Source organism: Stylophora pistillata, chromosome 1, assembly GCF_964205215.1.
Source record: "Stylophora pistillata chromosome 1, jaStyPist1.2, whole genome shotgun sequence".
Classification (NCBI taxonomy): Eukaryota; Metazoa; Cnidaria; class Anthozoa; order Scleractinia; family Pocilloporidae; genus Stylophora; species Stylophora pistillata.
Genome location: NC_142519.1, coordinates 11,739,846 through 11,762,175, shown reverse-complemented (window position 1 = coordinate 11,762,175; position 22,330 = coordinate 11,739,846). Strand labels below are relative to the sequence as shown.

General features: G+C 38.8%; 3 protein-coding genes across 4 annotated transcripts in view; 2 read left to right on the top strand and 1 right to left on the bottom strand.

The window, feature by feature from the left end:
- The window catches only part of LOC148741226 (GFP-like fluorescent chromoprotein amFP486), a 6,134-nt gene extending 5,266 nt beyond the window's left edge, over positions 1–868 (top strand). The window contains exons 5-6 of the mRNA XM_088737071.1: positions 1–181; positions 628–868. The exon at positions 1–181 is cut by the window's left edge and continues 29 nt beyond it. Coding sequence (XP_088593197.1) covers positions 1–181; positions 628–757 — 311 coding nt within the window. The 3' untranslated portion in view covers positions 758–868. The remainder of the gene's footprint in view (positions 182–627) is intronic.
- Positions 869–1,988: 1,120 nt separating this feature from the next.
- LOC148741224 (uncharacterized) lies at positions 1,989–21,389 on the bottom strand. 2 transcript variants are annotated; one of them, XM_088737016.1, is made up of 4 exons: positions 20,971–21,389; positions 19,318–20,439; positions 15,995–16,357; positions 1,989–3,196 (listed from the first exon to the last, which is right to left on the bottom strand). In XM_088737016.1, the coding sequence occupies exons 1-4, from the start codon at positions 21,167–21,169 to the stop codon at positions 3,111–3,113; spliced, it is 1,770 nt and encodes a 589-aa protein (XP_088593142.1). In that variant the 5' UTR covers positions 21,170–21,389; the 3' UTR covers positions 1,989–3,110. The 2 variants fall into 2 exon arrangements, with proteins under 2 accessions (XP_088593142.1, XP_088593138.1); XM_088737012.1 differs by lacking the exon at positions 1,989–3,196 and adding an exon at positions 14,583–15,799 and having other exon boundaries at positions 20,971–21,376.
- LOC148741225 (GFP-like fluorescent chromoprotein amFP486) lies at positions 7,971–11,395 on the top strand. Its single transcript, XM_088737107.1, has 5 exons — positions 7,971–8,108; positions 9,391–9,488; positions 9,953–10,168; positions 10,472–10,681; positions 11,169–11,395. Exons 1-5 carry the CDS (start codon positions 8,091–8,093, stop codon positions 11,293–11,295), a joined length of 669 nt encoding a protein of 222 aa, XP_088593233.1. The 5' UTR covers positions 7,971–8,090; the 3' UTR covers positions 11,296–11,395.
- Positions 21,390–22,330: the final 941 nt, after the last annotated feature.

The following is a 22,330-nucleotide window of genomic DNA, read 5'->3' as shown; positions in this document are numbered from 1 at the left end:
CCATGTTTCATGGCGTCAACTTTCCTGCTGACGGGCCTATAATGAAAAAGGAGACAACTGGCTGGGACCAATCCTTCGAAAAAATGACTGTCTCTGAAGGGCTGTTGAAAGGCGATGTGACTATGTTCCTTCTGCTCAAAGGAGGTGGATACCACAAATGCCAGTTTCACACTACTTACAAGTAAGACTTTTGTTTCTGGATGAACTTTGACGGTTGTGAAACGCCCTTTTGAAATTTTGGCTCCCCTGTTTTGCTTTTTCACAAAAGAAGAAGCTGAAGACATCATAGGGATAAAAAGGGCCTAAAAAGAACGGCTCCCCACTAGTTTCTCTTAAAACTAATCCCCTGTAAAACTTAAACCCTTTTTTTCGAACCTTTCCTCCACGCAACAATGCCAATGTTTATGAAGGAATTCAAAACTCCTAACATCCATGAAAGCAGACGTGCGCTTATTATGTTTATGTATCTGTGCCATTGGGGTTCCGTCCTTTGTATCCCCTTTTTTATGTTTTTTTTTTTTTTTTTGCATTATTGAGTTATAGTTTATTTGTTTTGGGTTTGTCTTTTTCTTTCTTACCTGCTTTTTTTCTTCCTTTTTTTTTTTTTTTTTTACATTTTTTGTACAGAACAAAGCAGCCGGTCACACTGCCCCCAAATCACGTTGTAGAACATCACATTGTCAGGACCGGTGATGGCGACAAAGTCAACCTGGTAGAATATGCTGAGGCTCATGTTAACCCTTTGAAGGTTAAATAACTTCTTGCTAGATGGAAGCATTTTCATTACTTACAAACAATGTCCTGAGTTCATTGTAATACAAATCAGGTCAGTTGAAGAATAAAAAAAAAAAAACATTGGTATAATCAACTGTGCATTGTCATTTCGTGCAGCCATAAATGCTCCCTGAGACTTGAAACTGGAAACACTGGTATTGGCGATTCATTCGCAACTATTTTTTACTTCTGCCGACACATAGTACACACCCACAACTCTTTTTTAAAAACTGTCACCCTCCCTATCGGGTCGTGTATTAAGCGAGTCAATTGGTCAGCGCTGGAAACTGGATGAACTGTCAGCCAGAAGAGCGGAGACAGTATTTAATTTATCTCTGCATAAAAGCAATGGCACCGAGAAACTGAGAAGAGATTGTAAGTAAAACTAAGAAGAAATAACGATATGCTAGATCAATGCACAAACTATTTAGTGCTACTGGAGAATACTTCAATTTGGACGAAGGAAACGCGTTTTGTAGCTAGATTTGGCCTACTATTGCAAATGCGATCTGATAATCTGTACGGAAAGTTTTTAAACTTTGCAAGCCTATGAAGAATTTTAATATTTTCCGTAGTTTTTCTTCTAATGCTGATGAATTCATTTACTTTAACATCAGCGTGGCATTCCGTAAATACAAAGCATAGAGGTAAGTAGTAAGTTAAGTTGTCTCAACGCAGTAGTTATGGGTTGTACTTCTTTTTTTTAGAGAGGATGCGGGCAGCAGTTAATATGTCCCTTGTTCAATTTCAACGCAAAGCCTTGCAATTTACTGGTCGTAGAAGTTAGTGAAAAATAATTCAAGTATGATGAATCAACCACGCTGGTCTCGTTAACGCCAGGAATGTGTTCGTTTTTCGCTTTGTTTTTCGAACAAATGTTGATATGTTTTAAAAGTATTCTTCAATAGAAAACAATGATTTTAAGAAAGCTTCGCAATTTTCTGGACGTGAATTCTAGTACACAACGGATTAAAGCAGAATCTACTACGCATTTCACGGTGAGAACCACCTCTTTGGAGAAAAGGGAACACTTTCACTTCTGAACATGAGTCGCCTAGTTTACCAAGAATAACGGAATCCTACTTGAGATTTAGTAATCGGTGTGGACAATTTCCGAAAATAAGTACCAAGCATTTAAGAAAAACTCCTCAGTTTTTAATAGATGGGTTTTTAGAAATAAATTAGCAAGGCAGTAAATTTTTACATTGTAAGCGCCTAGTTTCAAATATTTTATTGCGATGCAGGTGCAGTGCTCTATCAATAGAGCAAACAAGTAGTGAAAATAACTTAAATATGTTCATAGTCATTTACAGATTATTGTTTGTTGTTTAATTAGAAATTACGTAGCTTTGTGTTGAAAATGTTTCAAATTGAACGATTTCAAAACAAAGTCTTCAAATAAACAACACTTTAGGAAAATATCAACACCTGAAAATAAGGTCGCTTAGTTCTTTCCAGCCATGATTAACATCACGTTTGGGAAAGAAGTATCGCTATCTCCAAAGCTAATTTCGTCACATGAAAAAACTAAATCTACATACATTCAGCAATTAAGATTGCCTCAAGGGCATCTTGAGTTTGGTTCTCGTCTAATAAAACGAATAAAAAATAAAGTGACTAAATTTATAAATTTGCCCTACAGACACGAAACGGTTTGGACTTTGATTTACCGGAAAGAGTCCTTCGTCCTTAGTTATGCATCAGTCACGTGGCTTCCTTCCTTGGTTTAGTCTCTGGTTGCGCCTCTGCTCACAAGAACTGCACGGGCCAATCAGAGATCCGAGCAAGCAAGGATAACGGGGTAAAGCCCCTTTTTTGTGGTGGATGCCCTTCATCAGAGTCAGTCCAATTTGCATCAAATAATTATTTTTTCCCTCTATTATTAAACTTAGGCAATGGAATAATCCAAGAGATTATCTTACGAAACTTTGGCTTCTTGACGGATTGGAGGGGAAAAAAATCACCAAGCAAGAAGTAAGGACGAGAAAAAAGCTCAGTTTCTCTCTTCTTTACATAGTTCTAAAGCTTACTCGTGAGAAAAGGTAGTTTTAGTTGCTTAGTTTTCAATCAAGACACTTCCTCTGCCTTTCCCATATCATTGTGCGCACCAAGTATCAGGGCGGAGGAGAGGCTATTTTCATTATTATGATACTGAGGTAAAGATGTAATTTAGGGCTAAAACCTGCCCAGGAATTGGCAAACGGAGAATCCACCTAGGTGTAGATGTCTCCAATTATCTATGTTGTTTTATTAGAAATCATGCTGATATCTACGGGTTTATATGTGGAACACATATAGTTTATACCATCTCCAAGATTTTCTCTTCTGTATCAAGGTTACCAAAGCAACTGCAACAGTGTCGCAACAGTAACAACTAAGCGAGACCCTCTATTCAGCAATACGGGCCTTTCGGCAGACAAAGCTAGAAAACGAAAAGAGACACCGTGATTCCAGGACACAATTCAAGTGCATCTATCATCTAAAGAAGACGTTTTCTTTACCCTATACCTAAAAAAAGTGTAGCCTGCGAAGCAAGCCCTGGGGGAGAGGAAAGGGGATTGCCATGTATCGGTTTTGATTTGGCGGCAGTTAGATTACTGAATGCACAGCAACATTGATAGAAAACCATTTTGCTCGGCTTTTTCGACAAAAAAAATACGACGTTTATGCAACAAGTTACATTTATATATGTGCTTCGATTAAGAAGAACATAAATTGCGTTTGTTTCCGAAAAATAGGTGACAAAGAGGGTTAGGCAACTTCTCTACGTTGACCTAGGCTGGATGTGAGTCAAAACTGAAAAATTAAACACGTGCTTTAAAAAGTCATTCGTTTCGCTCACATGTGATGTTTAAGTTATTGCTCCTTATTTTTTTTGGAAAACGGAACAAAGCATACGTGGCGAAAAGAAAAAATGAAATAAATGTACCTTTTTAAAACATGAAGTGTTGCTGTAATGTGAAGTCACGGTCTTTATTGCGCGTGGCAAAAATCATTATGCCAAACTTTTGACGTTTAAATAAATTGTTTTAACCATTTACTTTGCAGATAATATTTTTTTTAACGAGCTATCCAGCGTAACACAAAGTTGAAGTTCACTGATAAGGAATAGACGGACAGTTTCGAAATAAAAGAAAACTGAACACAGCTTACTACAAAGCGGTGAGCCCTGTCAAAGTAACCTTTCATGATGTATGCCTTGCCGTATTAGAATTAAGAAAAACTATCCCAGGTTTTGACGCATTTGTTGATAAGGCTCTGACGCTCGTGAATATGTAAAATCTGCACTACAATATTATTTGCTCAGCAAAAATTATTCACATATCCAAGTGTTTTCTGGCTAGCAACCCGCTATTAAGAATATGAAATCAAACATACCGAACGTGCCTTGCCGTATCAGAATTAAGAAAAACTATCCCAGGCTTTGATGCATTTGTTGATAAGACTCTGACGCTCGTGAATATGTAAAATCTACACTAGAATATTATTTGCTCAGCAAAAATTATTCACATATCCAAGTGTTTTCTGGCTCACAACCCGCTATTTAGGATATGAAATCAAACGTACCAAGGGAATGCATCGCTGCAAGAACTAGAGCTGACTGTATCATTCCACTGCAAAAGAGCAGAAAATGGCTTGGACAAATCAGCAGTAATATTCCTTGCCTGAGGGTCTCAATGGGGTAAACCGATAGCCGTCAAACGGCCAAAAATTTAACCGCTAGGCGTCAAAATTATCTCATTTTAACCGTTAGTGGTGAAAAAGGTAACCGTACAATAAGTTAAGTACACAATGATGGAATGATGTTAAGCGTTAGTTATAACATAGCCAAAATTTTAACCTTTAGCCATAAAAGCCATCGACCCATTGAGACCCACTTGCCTGTAGTCGGGCTCTGAGACGTCAACTTCTCATTTATTAGGGGTCACTGAAGGCGACAACACTGAACAAGTCAATTGAAACTTTATGTTTCGGCTGTGAAGTGGTTTCTGCTGCCTTCGCCGCCTTACGAGCAGCCTTAAATTATCTTCTGCGGTTATAAACTAACTTTAACAACAAAGTTCAAAGAGCATTCGATCAGCATACACGAATATTATCCTTAGACACAAAACCATTTCTACATCTCTGAAACAGTGATCAGTTGCACGTCATTTCAAGAGTTAATTAAAAACAATCGACTTTTCTTCCATTACGTGGAATAAGGTTCTTTCTTGATCAACCAAAAAAGATGAATAGTTAATTAAAAAATTATGCAAAAAATGGCCAAAACTACACATCGTAAAGCTAAGGCGTCAGCACTGGTACCAGAATCATCGATTCAAAAGTACTTAAAGCGATCGGTCATATCGTTTAGGTAATCACATGATGGGATAAGTATTTTTTGAAGATTAAAACAAGATTGCTCTAGCCCATACGGCGAGTGCAATCTGTGGTCTTTAAAAACATCAACAAGTGCTTATTTACCGAAAATTGCACGAGAAAAACATGTGATTACTTAATATCCATGAAAAGAAAATTACAAGACAGCTTATGCAGAAAGAGCACGCATGAATGAGTGTTCTTTAAGCTACAAAAAAACGGCTAAACATTTCAAGCGTCTGAATCTGACGCTTTTTTCATAAAACATTTAGAATTTTATTACTGAATTTCTTATTCGACCAGAGAATTTCTTTTTACTCATCTTGCGCTTGTTGCACTTTTGGGCTCTTTCCACGGCCAGCCAAACGAAGCTCTTTCACTTTCCCATCCAACACTGACCTGCAGAGCAAACTAACTTTTCTTTCGTGTACAATGAAATAGCTATAGCCATTGTTTCCAAGTATGTCTGGCGATGTTATTGAAATTATTAACTGAGGCTTTCTAGATCCTAATACTCACACGCTTTTTAACAGCTCGGCGTAAACTCGCCCGAACAAAGCAATAAAGTCAGCCGGCTTGTAGTTTTCGATTTCGTCGATTTCCTTCTTGCGACAGCAATTTTTCTAAACAATCAACCAGACTTCAGTGCTTTTGTTAGAAGATTTTCAAACTTTCTTGTAGAGTTGGTACTTCTTTATTCTCTGCTTTGATCTTTTAATACAATTTACTACTATCGGGACAAGCTCAATTCTGAGTGAAAATGTTGTTCACCTTCAACTTATAGAGGTGACACTTACTAAGCTGTCTATGTACCTTCTAGTTGTTTACACAGTTACAAAATCATTTTCTACCTTAAATTTCTTACATTTCCAGTTTAGTTCTGGTAAAACAAAAACACGATTTGCAATATAAAAATTGTAAAGAAACCGCTGTGTAAATTAGAATTCCACTTAAAAAAGATAGCTAAAATGAAAACAGTGATTGAGGTTTGTTACGTAAGAACAAAATAGACATGGGTTTTGAGGAAGAAGGGGCGTACACAAGTACCGCCCCAAAGCTACGTGTTCTTAGAACGAGTTATCTAATTAAAAAAATTCAATACAGAGAGCGGAAAGTAAAAGTTATTTACCTTTAAGGTCACCTTAAAGAAAGAGGTGTTAAAGGTGTCAAATTAAAATTTGAGAAATATTTTCTTGATCGTGAATTTGACATAGAATTTGATCTAAAAGATGAGCCTGAAAATAGTCGAAGTATAAGAGGAAGGAATTTCCAGGACTTCCTGTGCGAGATTAACTTATACCAGAGCGATTTACTCTCTCCTTTATCAAGCAGATCAACGTGATTGAAATATAGCTTACCGCGAGATAACTGTAATTTTCTATCACAAGTTCTAATCACCGTAGAAACTGGACATCTGCTTTCATGTCAAATTCACGACGGACCACAATAAGTTAAAAGGTGACAGAAATTCTACCTGTAAGATTAGACCGCCAAAAAGTATTAAAATAGGAAATAATCCACTTGCTTATCATAATTTTTTACTAATATATCTTATTTCCATTCATGTTCCTAACACGTAAATAAGTTTAAAAATGCACTTAATGAAAATTCTTGCTATATGCCAATTTTGTCTTTTAACACTTTTCACGGTATTGTTGTTTTCAGAACTGCTTTTCAGCCTCTCAATTGCTTTTTCCGATTACGCAAGAAGACCTGCTAAAGACGCCCGCCAATGCCTACGCTTGCTACTCAAAGAGGATCCAAACTTTGCGCCATTCAAAGAAGCTCTTTGAGAGCGCCTTTATTTATCAACCAAATCAGATTGCTCATTTCCACTATGATACTATTTTTTCCTTTAGATTTTATTATTTTTGCATCATATTTCCTGAAAAACTGCGTCGCTCTTGGCCTATCAGAACCGAGAAATTGTTTCAAGCACATCATGTCTTCATTAATAAGTTCAAATATCAACTTCTGAAAAAAAAACCCAACACTCGAGGTCAAAATTTAAAAACATAAAGTTAACGGTGATAATGTTATCAGTTGCCAGGGTCTGTCTGTCACCTTTGAAGAAGCCGTTTTTTTATTAGTTTTTGTCGTTAACTTTGCTTATAGCAAAGAATTGATTAGTCGAATAGTACATTACGTAAACGGAAACTTAATCAAAAGAAGAAATGACTCTTCCATAAGCCAGCCTTCGATCAACGAAAAAGTTTACTAACCAACAAATTACAAAGGCTATAAACAGTCTCATATCCAACAAAAAGGAATCGAAAGAGGTCATATTTTAAGAAAAATTAGGAAAGTGTCAAAGGATGCACTAGAAAAGTCAGTGTGTATTTTCATCTCTCATGATTATATAATCATTCATCTTAATGAATTAAGACTGCGGGAATTAAGTTTTTGCCGCGTCACAACGCAGTAGGCGCGTGCAAATCCTTTCTAATTTCTTAAAAGCCACCACGATGGCCGCGCCTGAATAAGAGGATCAGTGGACTTTGTTGCAAAGTTCCTGTAGAGTTTAATCGCGAGGTTTCAAAACTTTATATTTTGTTTTTCTGGTCCAATCCGATTGAGGCAGATCTTTTGGCGCCCAAAATGAAAAAAAATATATGCTCAATGGAAATCGATTGGAAATAAAAAACAATGAATGCATGAAGCTCTTTGGCCTTGGAATTCTTAGCTTTGGATACTAAAAGGATACCCGCGCGTTAAGCATGAACCAATTGTTAAATTTCACATGATGGTTCACGTGGAATCATCATCATTAAAAACCACATGATGCCTCACGTGGGATCATTATCATCAAAGAGTGTTTCTTTGTTTGTTCTATTTAGCTTTAACATCGATCCACCCTAACACTGCAGTCAGTTCAGCTTGGTCGGCGACGGAGTGAACTACAACAGATTATCTTAACTCGTAATCAAGTTTTGAAAATCAAGCCATTTATCCTCAACATGTCTCATTCAAAGCAAGTAAGTGAATTCTAGTAATTGACTTAGCAAAGAGAGTTGCCATTAAATCGACCCTGCTAACAAGGAATAACATAAAATCGTCCTAACGCAAACCGCTATGCCACACCCAAAACATGCTCTGCAAACGTTATGACCTGACATCAGGTAAAGCAATGATCCTGGGAGGTGAGCCGCACTTTTAGCAATTACAGAAAAGCGGCTTTGAAAAATTTAGGCATTGACAGGATTCAAACCTGTGCCTCTCAGATTCTAGTTGGGCGCTGCTACTAACTAACTAGGGTCCACGCGTTGGAGGAATCTGAGCTTAATCTTTAATGAAATGAATTTCATTTGACCTGCGGATGAAAACCAAATAAATCAATAATATTCGCGGGTGACCTGTAATTTTCTTGAGTCTAGCCTGTTCTCAGGTAATAAGATCTGCAATTGTAAAAAGCACAAACTTAATCCTTGCTACTGGTCATTAATTATCGCTAAGGGGAGGAAACGGGGGTGTTTGAAAGAGTTTGGTTCTTTCGCGATGAAACTGACCTGACCCCCCTAAGGTTCTGAAATATTCTTATGACTCCCCGGCCCCTCCCGTAAACGCCAGTTGAATGGCAGTCAATTTGTAGAGTCCCTTCATATTTTGTTGACGACCACTAATTCTCCCTTGGTTCCCTCTTAAAACTATGTGGTCTCCCCCCAAAAAATATCCATCTCCCTCCCTTGTGATAGATAAATACTTATCCCTTAGAATAACGAGCCAATCTCAGTAGTGACACAACGTTGACAAAAGTTCTGCAAGGCAAAAGAAAAAGGATAGCCTGAACTTGATCGCATTCTCTTCCAAAGTTAACTTGACAGTTTGAAAAGTTATTGATACAGATTCATGCCCCACAAACCACAAACAGCGACATGCCGCATTGATCCCATTGTTTACCTTTACTAATTTAATAATTACCCGTCAGTCATGGCTCCTTTAATTCATTTCGCATGTCTTCAAGCTCCCAACTCAGTGTTTTTCTCTGATGAAATGAAATATTACAGCTAATTAAAGAAAATGATCAAAGAGTAAGATAATCAGCTGGTCAGAAAACAGTCACAAATGGTGTGAGGAGCACAGCGTTATTTTGAAATGGCGTGAGATGTATCTAATAACAGAAACCAGTAGTTAATATCGTTTTGTTTGAGATAGTGTGTATGAACTGAATACAAGTAATCCGCGGTAAAACCAAATTAGGTCTCTGAATTATTCATTTCAGAAGCAAATAACTTTCTTTGTCTTCTTATTTACCGTCAGGGCATTACCGACAAAATGGAGTTGAAATTTGAGATGAATGGCTGTGTCAATGGACACCACTTTGCAATCAAAGGAACTGGAAAGGGAAACCCTAACGAGTGAGTGACTCCTAAAAGACAGAACTTAAATTATGTTATTACCATACATTCAAAAGCCATTACTTTATGCATTACAATTCATTGTTAAACACAAAGTTCAAAAATATTACATCGCAGTCGTCAAAGAAGGGCCTGATAATGTATCAATGATGTTTGGAAATTATAACTTTTTGAAAAAGAAAAGTTAACAAGATCAAAGATTCATAAGAAGATTAACAGTCAAACTATGAGCTCCTTTTTATTCGATTTTTCAAATTATCAAAAATTCTCGTAAAAGCTGAGTCACAGCTAAATTCATGTACTATACTGTAATCTCTTACATGTAGGGGTTATGCAGTATTTGACTTAAGCATGAATTATCAGGGGCATGAAATCTTTTGTCCACCCTAAATTTCGTACATTTCCGGTGATAAATTAGTGGTTTCTCAATATAATTTCCAACACTGCTTATCATCTTATTTTAGAGGGAAACAGTATGCAAAATTTACGGTCCAAGGGGGACCCCTTCCATTCTCCTTTGACATACTGTCGTCAGCATTTATGTATGGAAACAGATGCTTCACTAAGTATCCTGCCAACATACCTGACTATTTCAAGCAAGCCTTTCCAGCTGGAATGTCATACGAAAGGACATTCATATTTGAGGATGGCGGAGTGGCTACAGCCAGTGGTGAAATTAGGTATAGAAGTCATTTCTAATGTGGTATTAAGAAATACTTTTAAAAGTAATCTTCAAAGTCATTTTTTACACGGAGACCATGTGTTGTCGACCTACTGGACGGCAAAACACAAAAAGCATAGTGGCCTAAGAATATGCAGGCTACTGCAGTTTTAAAGGTGTTTAATCCTTATAACCTAATGGCAAAACATAAAAAATTAAGATGATACTTGAGAGTAAATGGACTAAAACTGGAAAACGTCGTAGCGGAAATGATTAAATTAAGCATAAAGCATCGTTCTGTTTTTTTAACCTCAATTTACAGACTCGTGGGCGATTGCTTTGTACACACATCCATGTTTCACGGCGTAAACTTTCCTGCTGACGGACCCATAATGAAAAAGGAGACAACTGGCTGGGACCCTTCCTTCGAAAAAATGACTGTCTCTGAAGGGCTGTTGAAAGGCGATGTGACTATGTTCCTTCTGCTCAAAGGAGGTGGTTACCACAGATGCCAGTTCCACACTACTTACAAGTAAGACTTTTGTTTCTGGATGAGGTTGGATGGTTGTTAAAGGCCCTTTTGAATCTTTACATCGTCTCTTTTGCTTTTTCAAAATTAAAGAAGCTGAAGACGACACACACTAATTTTTCCTAAAATTTATTATCATATATGGGATTCGCGGATGAATAAACTCCGCAAGTAACAAAAAGTTAACTTATCCTCTGTAGAACTCAAACCCCTTTTTCGTACTTTTTCTTCACGCAATAAAGCCAAGGGTGATGTATGGAATAGCTATTAATGGTGAAAGTAATTGCTGAACTATAACGACGAAATCAATGGCAAAGTTATAGAAGTGATGTTTGCGAAGGAAGTCAAAACACCCAACACTCATGAAAGCAGATATACGCTTGTTCTTTCCTCATTATTATCATTAGGGACATTATTATTTGTTTGGTTTTGGTTCGTATTTTTCCTTTGCTCAGTTTCCATTTCTCTTTCCTTTTTTTTTTTCGCATAGAACAAAGCAGCCAGTCACACTGCCCCAAAACCATGTTGTAGAACATCGCATTATCAGGACCGGCGATGGCAACGTAGTCGAGCTGAAAGAAATAGCTGTGGCTCATGCAAACGATTTGGAGATTTAACTCTCCGTAAGATGGAAGCATTTTCATGATATCCAATCAATGTCCTGAGTTCATTGTAATACGAATCAGTTCAATTGAAAAATAAAAAAAAAAAACATTAATCTAATCAACTGTGTATTGTGAGTCGTAAATTCTCCCTGAGACTTAAAACTGGAAGCTCATGTTTTAAATAAATAAATAAATACGTAAATTGAAGCTCCCTCTAAGGGGCTTTTCAGCCACAATGTAACTAAGTGCTTAAAAATCCCCACCGGCAGGGGCAGACCAGTGGGCAATTTACAGAGCGCAGCTGAGGATTTGAAAGAGGGGCAACCGAGAACAAATCCAGTGAGTGGCAGGGTGGGGGATTTAAACCCGGGACACCAGATTACAAGTCCAGCACCCTAACCACTCGGCCACGCCGCCTCCTGTACTGACAATTCACCTCATCAAACGCAACTATTTTCCATGACTGTCTACATGATAGTCAGACACCCACAACTCTTTTTCAACAAGAGGCTACACGGAACCTATATTCTGGCCGGATTTGCGATTCAATCGATCAATCAACCAAGCAATCAATGAATCTTTATTCCTCCTAAAATGAAAGGACATATCTTAAGTTACATCAGCAGTTAGGAGTCTAAAAATACATAAGACATACAGTATACAAATAATAGAAAGATAAAAATACATGATATACTATATACAAATAATATAAAGATCAGATATTATATTTAAAAAGAAGCCTATTTACAAAAACATTCTTAAATCTGTCAGTATTTATATCCGGGTGATGAGCACTTTTGTTTCTGAGTTGGTAATTTTTTTTATTTCTTCTTCGGAATGATGTTACTGAGCGGGCAATCGGGATCCACTGAAAGTACCTTGAAAATCTTCTTATATGCCTTCTCTAAAAGTTCTCGATTGTCCATTCTCTTAGATGTGTGCAATCATATTTTAAAGTTGGGTAAAATGCGCTGATTGACAGTGCCGTCAGTTAGTCGAAAATGTATACATCCACCGGCGCAAACTCATCTAACATATTATCCTCTTACCCTCCATGTTTGCTGTATCACAAAAGGGGTTGCAGTCCTGAAATTGTTGCATCCCTCTCACAATAACTTGGCAGGATGGTCAACACCTCCTGATGATGATTGTTTACAAGGATGTGATCTCCTAGGCGAAGTAATTATAGCCTCCTTTTTAACGAAATGGGAACAGGGAAACCTCGAGATACGCTTTGTAAACAGGGTGTGTCGAAAATGAGGACCCAAAAACGAAGACCGAAGACCGAAGATCCACTGGTCTAAAACGAAGACCCACAGGTCTAAGACGAAGACCCTGTGGTCTGAAACGAAGACTCACGGGTCTAAAACGAAGACTCACAGGTCTAAAACGAAGTCCCACAGGTCTAAAACGAAGACCCACAGGTCTAAAACAAAGACCCTCTGGTGTAAAACGAAGAGCCTCTGGTCTAAAACGAAGATGGTATTTTAACGATGGTTATTTTAACTGGCGATTTCAATCCGACTTCAACCGGCCTGCGCCCCGACTCAATTTCTGGACCTAATCACTTGAAACAACTAGTCAAATTCAACACAAGAGACTCTGGGATACTTGACTGGTTTTTTACTAATAGACCTCATACCTTCTATCTTCAGAAGCTACCTAAGCTTGGTTAATCGGACCACTATACCATCCAAGCGCGCTCAACTGTCAAACATATATCTCAACACGATTCTATAAAAAAAAGTTTATAGAAGAGAGAACCGCGCGAGCAACTGGAGACAGTTTGGATCCTGGATTACGACTAAGGATTGGGCTGAAATTTACAATGCCGCCTCATGTACTTCAAAGTTCGAGTTATTCTCTAAAGAGCTTAGTTCAGCTATTAAAACCTTTTTTCTATGGATAACGGTGAAAATCCATGTATATGAAAAGCCTTGGATCACAGTGAAACTGAAATCTATGATCGAGAAGCGACAAGCCACATCTATTAAATTTGGGAAAGATTCACCAATTTATAGACTCTGGCGGAATAGAGTCCAAGGGGCTGTTAAAACAGCGAAGTGTTCCTATTACAATAACAAAGTGAAAGGTCTGGCTGAAACTAACCCCAAGAAATGGTGGAAAGACATCAAATCTCTGACGGGGCAGGTCACATCTGGTAAACATGAATGGTACCATCAATTCCTAAGTGACGTCATCACCAGTCCTGCAGAAATACCCACTCAAATTAATGATTTCTTCACTAGCATAACCCAAGAGTTCGAAGCTTTGACGCCAATCCAAACTCCGCCCAACGTAATTCAACCAGAGTTGCTTGTTTCCTTAGAGGGAGTTTCATCTGACTTGCGCAAATTGTCCATACATAAAGCGGTGGGACCAGATGGAATATCGAACAAATTGTTGAAGCAATTTGCACCCGAATTAGCACGATTGATTCAAGATATTTACAATCAATCACTGAAAGAAGGTTGAACATTTTTATTCGTTGAATTCGGCATTCGCTTCCCTTGTTTCTTCTTTCTCCATTTTTTTCTCTGTCTGTTTCTTCTGGAGTGTTTTTTCACATTTTGATAACTCGCTCTTTTCGTTTTTCTTTATCTTTAAAATCCTTCATAACTTCTGACATAATTATGTAGCTAACTGATTTTTTCCAAAATGCAAATGAGCTGTTGATGTGCAGGAAATTCAATCCTCGTTTCAATGAACTTGATGAAATGTGCAAGCCGTAGTTCTTCCTCAATCGTTTCTGGTTTCCTTTCATTATGTGACATTCTTCTGTCAGAAGAGTGTCGGGAAAAACACCTCGTAAGAATCATACGTGACAACACCCGCCGCGCCTCGACTAGCGCTGAAAAAGCTCCATACAATTTCTTCTAATGAAATTAGAAGAAATTGTGGGGAGCTCTCCGGGATACTTACAGTGCAAGCTATTTGTGTCTTCTCGTGGCCTAAGAAGAATTTTAATATTTTCCGTAGTTTTTCTTCTAATGCAATAGAAAAATTTGATTTTAAGAAGGCTTCGCAATTTTCTGGCCGTGGATTCCAGTACACAACGGATTAAAGCAGAATCTACTACGCATTTGTGAGAACCACCTCTTTGGAGAAAAGGGAACACTTTCACCACTGAGCATGAGTCGCCTAGTTCACCAAGAAAAACGGAATCCCACTTGAGATTTCGTAATCGGTGTGGACAGTTTCTGAATATAAGTACCAAACATTTAAGAAAAGCTTTTTTTTAATAGATGGGTTTTTAGAGATAAAGTAGCAAGGCAGTAAATTTTTACATTGTGAGCGCCTGGTTTCAAATATTTTATTGCGATGCCGGTGCAGTGCTCTATCAACTTAGCTAACAAATAGTGAAAATAAGTTAAATATATTCATAGTCATTTACCGATTCTTGTTTGTTGTTTACTACAATTTACCAGCAAAAGTTGCGTAGCTTTGTGTTGAAAATTTTTCAAATGGAACGATTTCAAAACAAAGTCTTCAAATGAACAACACTTTAGGGAAATATTAATGCCTGAAAATAGGGTCACTTAGTTCTTTTTCAGCCATGATTAGCATCGCGTTTGGGAAGGAAGTATCGCTCACTCCAAAGCTAATTTCGTCGCTTGAAAAAACTACTTTTACATTCAGCAATTAAGATTGCTTCAAGGGCGTCTTGAGTTAATTTGTTCTCCTCTAGTAAAACGAAAAAAAAGATAAACTGACTATACTTTTCTTTTCCGTATTTATTAAAACGCCCTACAGACACGAAATGGTTTGGACTTTGATTTACCGGAAAGAGTCCTTCGTCCTTAGTTATGTATCAGTCACGTGGCTTCCTTCCTTGGTTTAGTCTGTAGTTGCGCCTCTGGTCACAAGAACTGCACGGGCCAATCAGAGATCCGAACAAGCAAGGATAACGGGGTGAAGCCCCGTTTTTGTGGTGGATGCCCTTCGTCGGAGTCAGTCCAATTTGCATCAAATAATTTTTTTCTCTCTATTATTAAACTTGGGTAACGGAATAATCCAAGAGATTATCTTACGAAACTTTGGCTTCTTGACGGATTGGAGCAAGCAAGAAGTAAGGATGAGAAAAAAGCTCAGTTTCTCCCTCCTTTACATAGTTCTAAAGTTTACTGGAGAGAAAAGGTAGTTTTAGTTGCTTAGTTTTTAATCAAGACACTTCCTCTGCCTTTCCCTTATCATTGTGCGCACCAAGTATCAGGGCGGAGGAGAGGCTAGTTTCATTATTATGATATTGAGGTAAAGGTGTAATTTAGGGCTAAAACGTGCCCAGGAATTGGCAAACGGAGAATCCACCCAGGTGTAGATGTCTCCATTCTCTACGTTGTTTTATTACAGATCATGATGATATCTACGGGCTGATATGCGGAGCACGTATAGTTTATACCATCTCCAAGATGTCCTCTTCTGTATCAAGGTTACCAAAGCAACTGCAACAGTGTCGCAACAGTAACAACTAAGCGAGAACCTCCATTCAGCAATACAGGCCTTTCGGCAGACAAAGCTAGAAAACGAAAGGAGACACCGTGATTCCAGGATACAACTGAAGTGCATCTATCATGTAAAGAAGACGTTTTTTTACTCTATACCAAAAAAATTGTATTTCACGCACTTTGCCAAAGGACCTTATTAACATAAGTTAGTACAGAAAGGAAGCAATTATTCCTAAAGGGAGAATAAATTGAAACGTTTTAGATACCTTTACACTGCCTGCCGTTTCCGTGATATCCTTTTTCACAAAGGCAGTTATATGACCCCTCATTGTTGATACACCTTGCTTTCTTGTGACATCGGTGGTCTTCCTGTGCGCACTCATCTCTATCAAAGCATGAAAATCCGTTACCATGATAACCAAAATTGCACCTACAGTTGTAAGAACCCTCGGTGTTGCTGCAAACTGCCTTCCGATGACAGGGTCCATTGCTACACTCGTCGTCATCGTAGCAATTTACTCCGTCGCCATGGTATCCATCGGCGCACTGACAGTGGTAGGAGCCCTGGGTGTTTACACAATTTGCATTCGAGCTGCATGTAGACGTTCCGTGCAGGCACTCGTCGATATCTGTAAAGACATTGATTAAGCCATTTATCAGTAACATTGAACAAATGTTCCTTGCGTATTATCCCAAGCAAGATCTCGGACCCCAGAGACTTTAAAAATACTAGATAATCACAAAAGACAACTATGAATTGGATGTTATACTTTCGCTTTCGATGTTGCAAATGGTTTGAACCCGGGAATAACATGTAACGAAAGATCAGACTACGCTATTACATGCGTTTGATACTCATCCCCCGACGGCTGCATTCTTTTGTAAATACTTATTTATTTTGTCAACATTTTTTGACGATGAAATAAATGATATATATGTGACACTCTTTGGTACTGTTACAGAGATGTTGCACGAGTTCTGATCACGCTCATTATTTATGTGTGTGTGTGTGTGTGTGTGTGTGTGTGTGTGTGTGTGTGTGTGTGTGTGTGTGTGTGTGTGTGTGTGAGGGGATTGATTTTTCTACTCAACATATATGGCGCTCTACTTGTATGTCTCGAGCACTGTTGTAAGGAAACCCGAAACGCTTGTTGAGTGCTGATAGGTCTGAGTGGCAGATGATCAGGAATTTCTCTCTAAGGCATAGGTTGCATCGTTTGCTTGAGCTGTTGTAGGGTAGGTGGGAAGATAGGATGCGCCAGGTGATGGAATAATCGATGTTGTTGTCTTTAAGTGTCCAGATGTGTTTGCTGAGTTCGATGGAGTTGCGATGTTTTGCGTGTCGGAATGATGACGTGTGGTTGTTGTAGCGCGACTTAAAGTCGTTTGCAGTGAGCCCGATGTATGTGTCTGTCGCGCTGTTGTCTTTACGCGTAATAGTAGCTTGGTATATGACAGATTGTTGGAGGCAGTTTCCGTCTAGAGGGCATGAGTTTTTCTGTCGGCAGTTGCATTTCTTGTTGTTGTTTGCGGTAGAGGTGTCTGTTGTGGCGGTGGCGTTAGTCTTTACGTGGGAGGTGAGGATTCTTTTGTTGTGGTTGTCGATTATTTGTTTTGTATTGTCCATGCAGCTGTAACTAATTTTGATTGTGTTTCTGTTGAAAATTCTGTGGAGCTTATGGTCTTTGGGGAAGTGTTTGTCAATCAGCGCGAGGAATTTATGTCCGATGTTAGTGCTGGTGTTCTTGGTGAAAGGCGGGTTGTACCAGAGGATGTTGTTGCGTTGGCGGTTCTTGCGTCTCTGTGTGTGCGTTGGTTGGTATTGGAGTGTGTAGTTGTAGCCACTGGCGTCTAGTGCTTTCTGGTAGGCGGAAGTGGCTTGGTCGAAGGAGGTTTTGTCGGATGAGAGGGATGATAAGCGTCTGTTGATGCCGGCGGGGATGTTTTTCGTGGTGGACGGTGGATGGTTGCTTTCGCGGTGAACGTATTGTAGTGTGGTATTGGGTTTGGTATATGGCTGGTAGGTGTTTTGGCTGAGGTTAAATGTGACGTCTAGGAAGTTGATTACTTGTTTGTTAGCTTCTATGGTGATGCGGAGTACATATATATAAATATCAAATTTTTCTATTTTTTACGTCAGAAGTTGTCCATCCTCGCAATTTTTTAAACTTTCTACGTTCGTGTTTGCTGTGAGGTTTGGACTGCGAATCTTTATTGATCCTCCTGGCGCGGTGCACTTTTGTTGGCCTGAGAGTTCCACGAATGACTTGCGATATAAATATTTATTAAAAACTGGATCATTGGATAATGCAATTCAAGACTTTTTATTGGCTTACCCATTATGGTATATGAGCCAATATACCATAATCTAATATCTGTACATTGCAACATCCGGTTTCTTCTTACAAAATAAAGTCCAGAAGATTTGTCTAATATCTTGGGGGCGTTTTTTTTTAATAAAACAATTATTCCACTCGCGCTTGTTGGATATGAGATAATTATAGCCAACTCGGCGCTACGCGCCTCGTTGGATATCTATCATCTCATATCCAACGCGCGCTCGCGGAATAATTGTTAAATATATATATATATGTACGTAAGTCGTTAGTGGAACTCTCAGGCCAACAAAGGTGCACCTCGCCAGGAGGATCAATAAAGATTCGCAGTCCAAAACCTCACAGCAAACACGAACGTAGAAAGTTTAACAATTGCGAGGATGGACAACTTCTGACATAAAAAGTATAAAAAATTTTGATAAAAAAACGTTTCGGTCAGAGACCTTCTTCAGTTATTTACAACTTTTGAAATAAAAAAAGAGCATTAAATAGGATCGAAGTGCTAATGATTACGTACTTACAGATAACGACTAATGAACTGGTGCTAATAAAAAGATAACAGAAAACCTAATTACAAAGAAAGCAATGGACAAAATACAAGAAACAAACCCTAAAAACTAAGAGATAAGAATACTAAATATGTTAATATGAGTGGCGTAACCAATTGCAAAGAAGCAATGCGGCAAGCATTAAAAAAGGGAAGGCCCACTTTTAACTACAACTGTAAACCGTAACAAAATCCCAAAACAAGGCCTTTGGAGCCCGAAAGGGCAAATTAGCAACAAAATCCCTGGAGGGGCCCTTAAATGATACTAATCATAATAATATCCCTTGGCAGGGCCTCTGAGTCCAATCCACACCTAAAGGCCTGACAAAATCCAAGAAAAGGGCCTTTGAACGATCAATTAGGAGCTCCTAATATAAGATGGAAAATTAATTATAGCAAATTCTGTTTTTCGAATAGAATATATGTACGTATATATGTATGTATGTATAACGTCATTTGATCATTGATGGAAGCTCTATGAATTATTGACTTACACAATAACGGCAGTGTCTTTTTAGCGGGATAACAAAACTATCGGTCATGAATTAAAATATAAAAGGCCAAGAATATGACCGTCACTTTATCAGTTTTCCTGATGAAGGCCGTGTGATATGGCCGAAACGTCGATCGTTCTTCTATAATTTTCCAGTATTTGAATTATTTTCGTTTATCATGACCGTCACTGTTTTGATTATAGATTGCTTACCTGTGCAGTCCCAACCATTTCCCTCATATCCCGTTGCACAAGAGCAGCTGTATGACCCTACAGTGTTACGACAAACCGCATGATCGCGACATGGATGACTACCATCTCTGCATTCGTCAGTGTCGAAGCATTTTCGACCATTTCCATGAAAACCGTGTTTGCATGAGCATGTATAAGCACCCACGCTGTTCTTGCAAGTCGCATAAAAATCACAAACATGAGAAAATCCACTGCGACATTCGTCGATATCATGACACTCTAGCCCATTGCCAGAAAACCCAGGATTGCAGTTACATTTGTAAGACCCAAAGGTATTCGTGCATACGGCATTCTTATCACACTTGTGAGTCCCGTCATCGCACTCATTGGCATCGTGGCACGCATACTCATTGGTCTCAAATCCTGGGCGACAAGTGCAATTATACGAGCCAACAGTGTTCATGCATAACTCGTGAACACTGCAATTGTTCATATTTGTGTTACACTCATTAACATCAAGGCATGATCGTCCATCTCGTCGGAATCCTGGGCGACATGTGCAGTTATACGAGCCAACAGTATTAATGCACAACTCGTGATCACTGCAATTGTGCATATTTGTGTTACACTCATCAACGTCAATGCATGATCGTCCACCTCCTCGGAATCCAGAAAGACAAATGCAATCGTGCGAGCCAACGGTGTTGCTGCAGTATGCATAAGCGCTGCAACTATGAATGTTGGCACTACACTCGTCGATGTCCTGACATGACATTCCATCTCCTTGGAATCCCTCGAGACATAGGCAATTATAAGAGCCCTCTGTGTTATTGCAAAATGCTCGATCGCTACAGTTCGTCGAACTGGTCTTGCACTCATCGACGTCTTTGCAAGACCAGCCGTCTCCGTGGAATCCTGTCAGACAGCTACAATTGTGCGAGCCAAAAAAATTGGTGCAAATTGCATGCTCACTACAATTGTGAATCTCAGTGATACACTCATCTATATCAGCACACGACAAGCCGTCCCCTTGGAAACCTTCGTTGCAAACACAATTTTGTTGATTCTCTGAGCAAGCGCCGTTGGAATCACAAATTGGTTCCTCTCTGCAGCTAAGAACTGAACTGGTCACATTTTCTCCATCTGTTTTGGCGCATAGATAAAAAAAAAAGATTAACAGTCACTGAGCCAAATCGTATAACACTGCGATGATTGATTCATTCGTCCCCTGGCACGGAATTGGCCGTAAGTCACTTTTCCTAATTATGGGAAGAAGAAAATATTCATCATGGCTTACCCTTAATGGAGGTTTAGACCAGAATTGTTGACTTAATCAAAACACCACGCAATGATGGGATAAAGAATTTGAAATTGTAAATAACTTCATAATATGCTTGACGAAGCATATACGAGTCACTTTGCTCACCATTCAAAGGAATTTAATTTTCGTTGTTAAGTCACCTTCACAGTTTGATTAGGAGTTTTCCCTTCATTAAGTTATGTAATCCATCTATAGACGAAAATGAAAATCTATAGACAACGAACAAATTTTAAGAACTTATCGGGCTATTTCAGACAGGTTCGCTTCTTAGTATCTGCAATCATTTGCCGATGACCATTGCACATTTCGGTGATCCTTTGCCTAGCGAATTAAAACTCTTTCTTAAAGCTTACCTCTGCTAGATAGAAATCCCTTGTTAATCACAAACCTGGCAATAAGGGCAATAACAAACAAAACGAGCACAAAAATTGCGACGCGAAGTACCGTTGACCAAGTGTTATTCTTTGATGCACTTTTCTGCGGCTCAAGCCCTTCATATTGTATATCTCGGAAGCTCTGCTCGGGTTTTGACACTGTAAGATGATGTGACATAGTTCTTCCTTTTTCTAGATTAACGTATTCAAATCTCTGAGAGAAAATTCAAGATAAATTCAAGCACCGACGCTTCTCAGAGCAAAAATTTAGTCTGGTCGATCTATTTTCAAATTTTTTATTCTCGGAATTTGTCCGGGGAAGCCCCTTCTAATTACGTGTAGAGGTCTAATTGGTTCTTATTTTGAAGAGACTTTTTCACATCACGCAACACTTTGCGATAACTGTTGTATGTAGCGTGTATGCCTTCGGGTTCCCTTCAGAATAATACGTCTAGCTGTGGCACTCATTAACCTTATATTTCTAATGCCTTGAGGTGGCTATCTTTTCCTAAATTATCAAAGGAAACGGTACCACCGCGGCAGAGTACACTCTTGGTGAGCAAATATCTTGCTCATTATTATAAAAGCAGGGTGAAATTGACCTTTACCGTAGTGTAGTTTACATTTAATCACTATTATAAATCGATCAATTTTCGGATGAGTTTAGGCCCAGTTCAAACGTCGAACTTTACATGTGCCGAACCTAATACCTATTCGGGTCGACCCAAATAATTAAGTTCGACAGTTGATTCAGACGTCGAACCTAATGCACTCGAACCTAAATGCCGAACAACAAAATAAAACCATTACAGTCAGCGGTTACTGATATGAACCCAAGAGGATTCAGCATGGCGGAGTTTTCGGAAACTCGCGCGAGAAACAACTCAGAAGAATTTCTCATCGCTAATGCCATCCGTGAAGGAAGAAGAAGGCGCCTAAACAAGCAAATGACGTTAAACCACCTAGTTGCTCGGAGGAGGAGAGGTTTGAATGCTTGTTTTCTTGTTTTGCTGTTTATTTCATCGCAACGAAACAACATCACTCCCGTGTCTCGCTCCTGTCGTCGATTGAGCAGAAACACTGGATGGAGGGAGAATGCTTGGAACAACTATTCGGAGGCAAGATTCAGGAAAACATTTCGGATTTCTCGGTCAACGTTCAGATAAACAATCATCATCCAACAATAAAATTTACGGCTGAAATTTCCGATAAGGAAACAACATTCCTGGATACCTAGATCTACAAAGGCGAACGATTCGAAAAAGACGCAATCCTTGATGTGTGTACTCATGTTAAACAAACTGAGACATTTCAGTATACACAGTATAGTTCCTGTCAC

Excerpts from the sequence above, each read along its gene's own strand:
- LOC148741224 (XM_088737016.1), bottom strand. The coding sequence starts at position 21,169 with ATGTCACATCATCTTACAGTGTCAAAACCCGAGCAGAGCTTCCGAGAT. Across the intron at positions 16,358-19,317 it reads AAATGGTTGGGACTGCACAG|ATATCGACGAGTGCCTGCAC; the intron begins GTAAGCAATCTA and ends ATGTCTTTACAG. Across the intron at positions 3,197-15,994 it reads AAACGGCAGGCAGTGTAAAG|CTTTGTCTGCCGAAAGGCCC; the intron begins GTATCTAAAACG and ends TTCGTTTTCTAG.
- LOC148741225 (XM_088737107.1), top strand. Across the intron at positions 9,489-9,952 it reads GGAAAGGGAAACCCTAACGA|AGGGAAACAGTATGCAAAAT; the intron begins GTGAGTGACTCC and ends ATCTTATTTTAG. Across the intron at positions 10,682-11,168 it reads CAGTTCCACACTACTTACAA|AACAAAGCAGCCAGTCACAC; the intron begins GTAAGACTTTTG and ends TTTTTCGCATAG.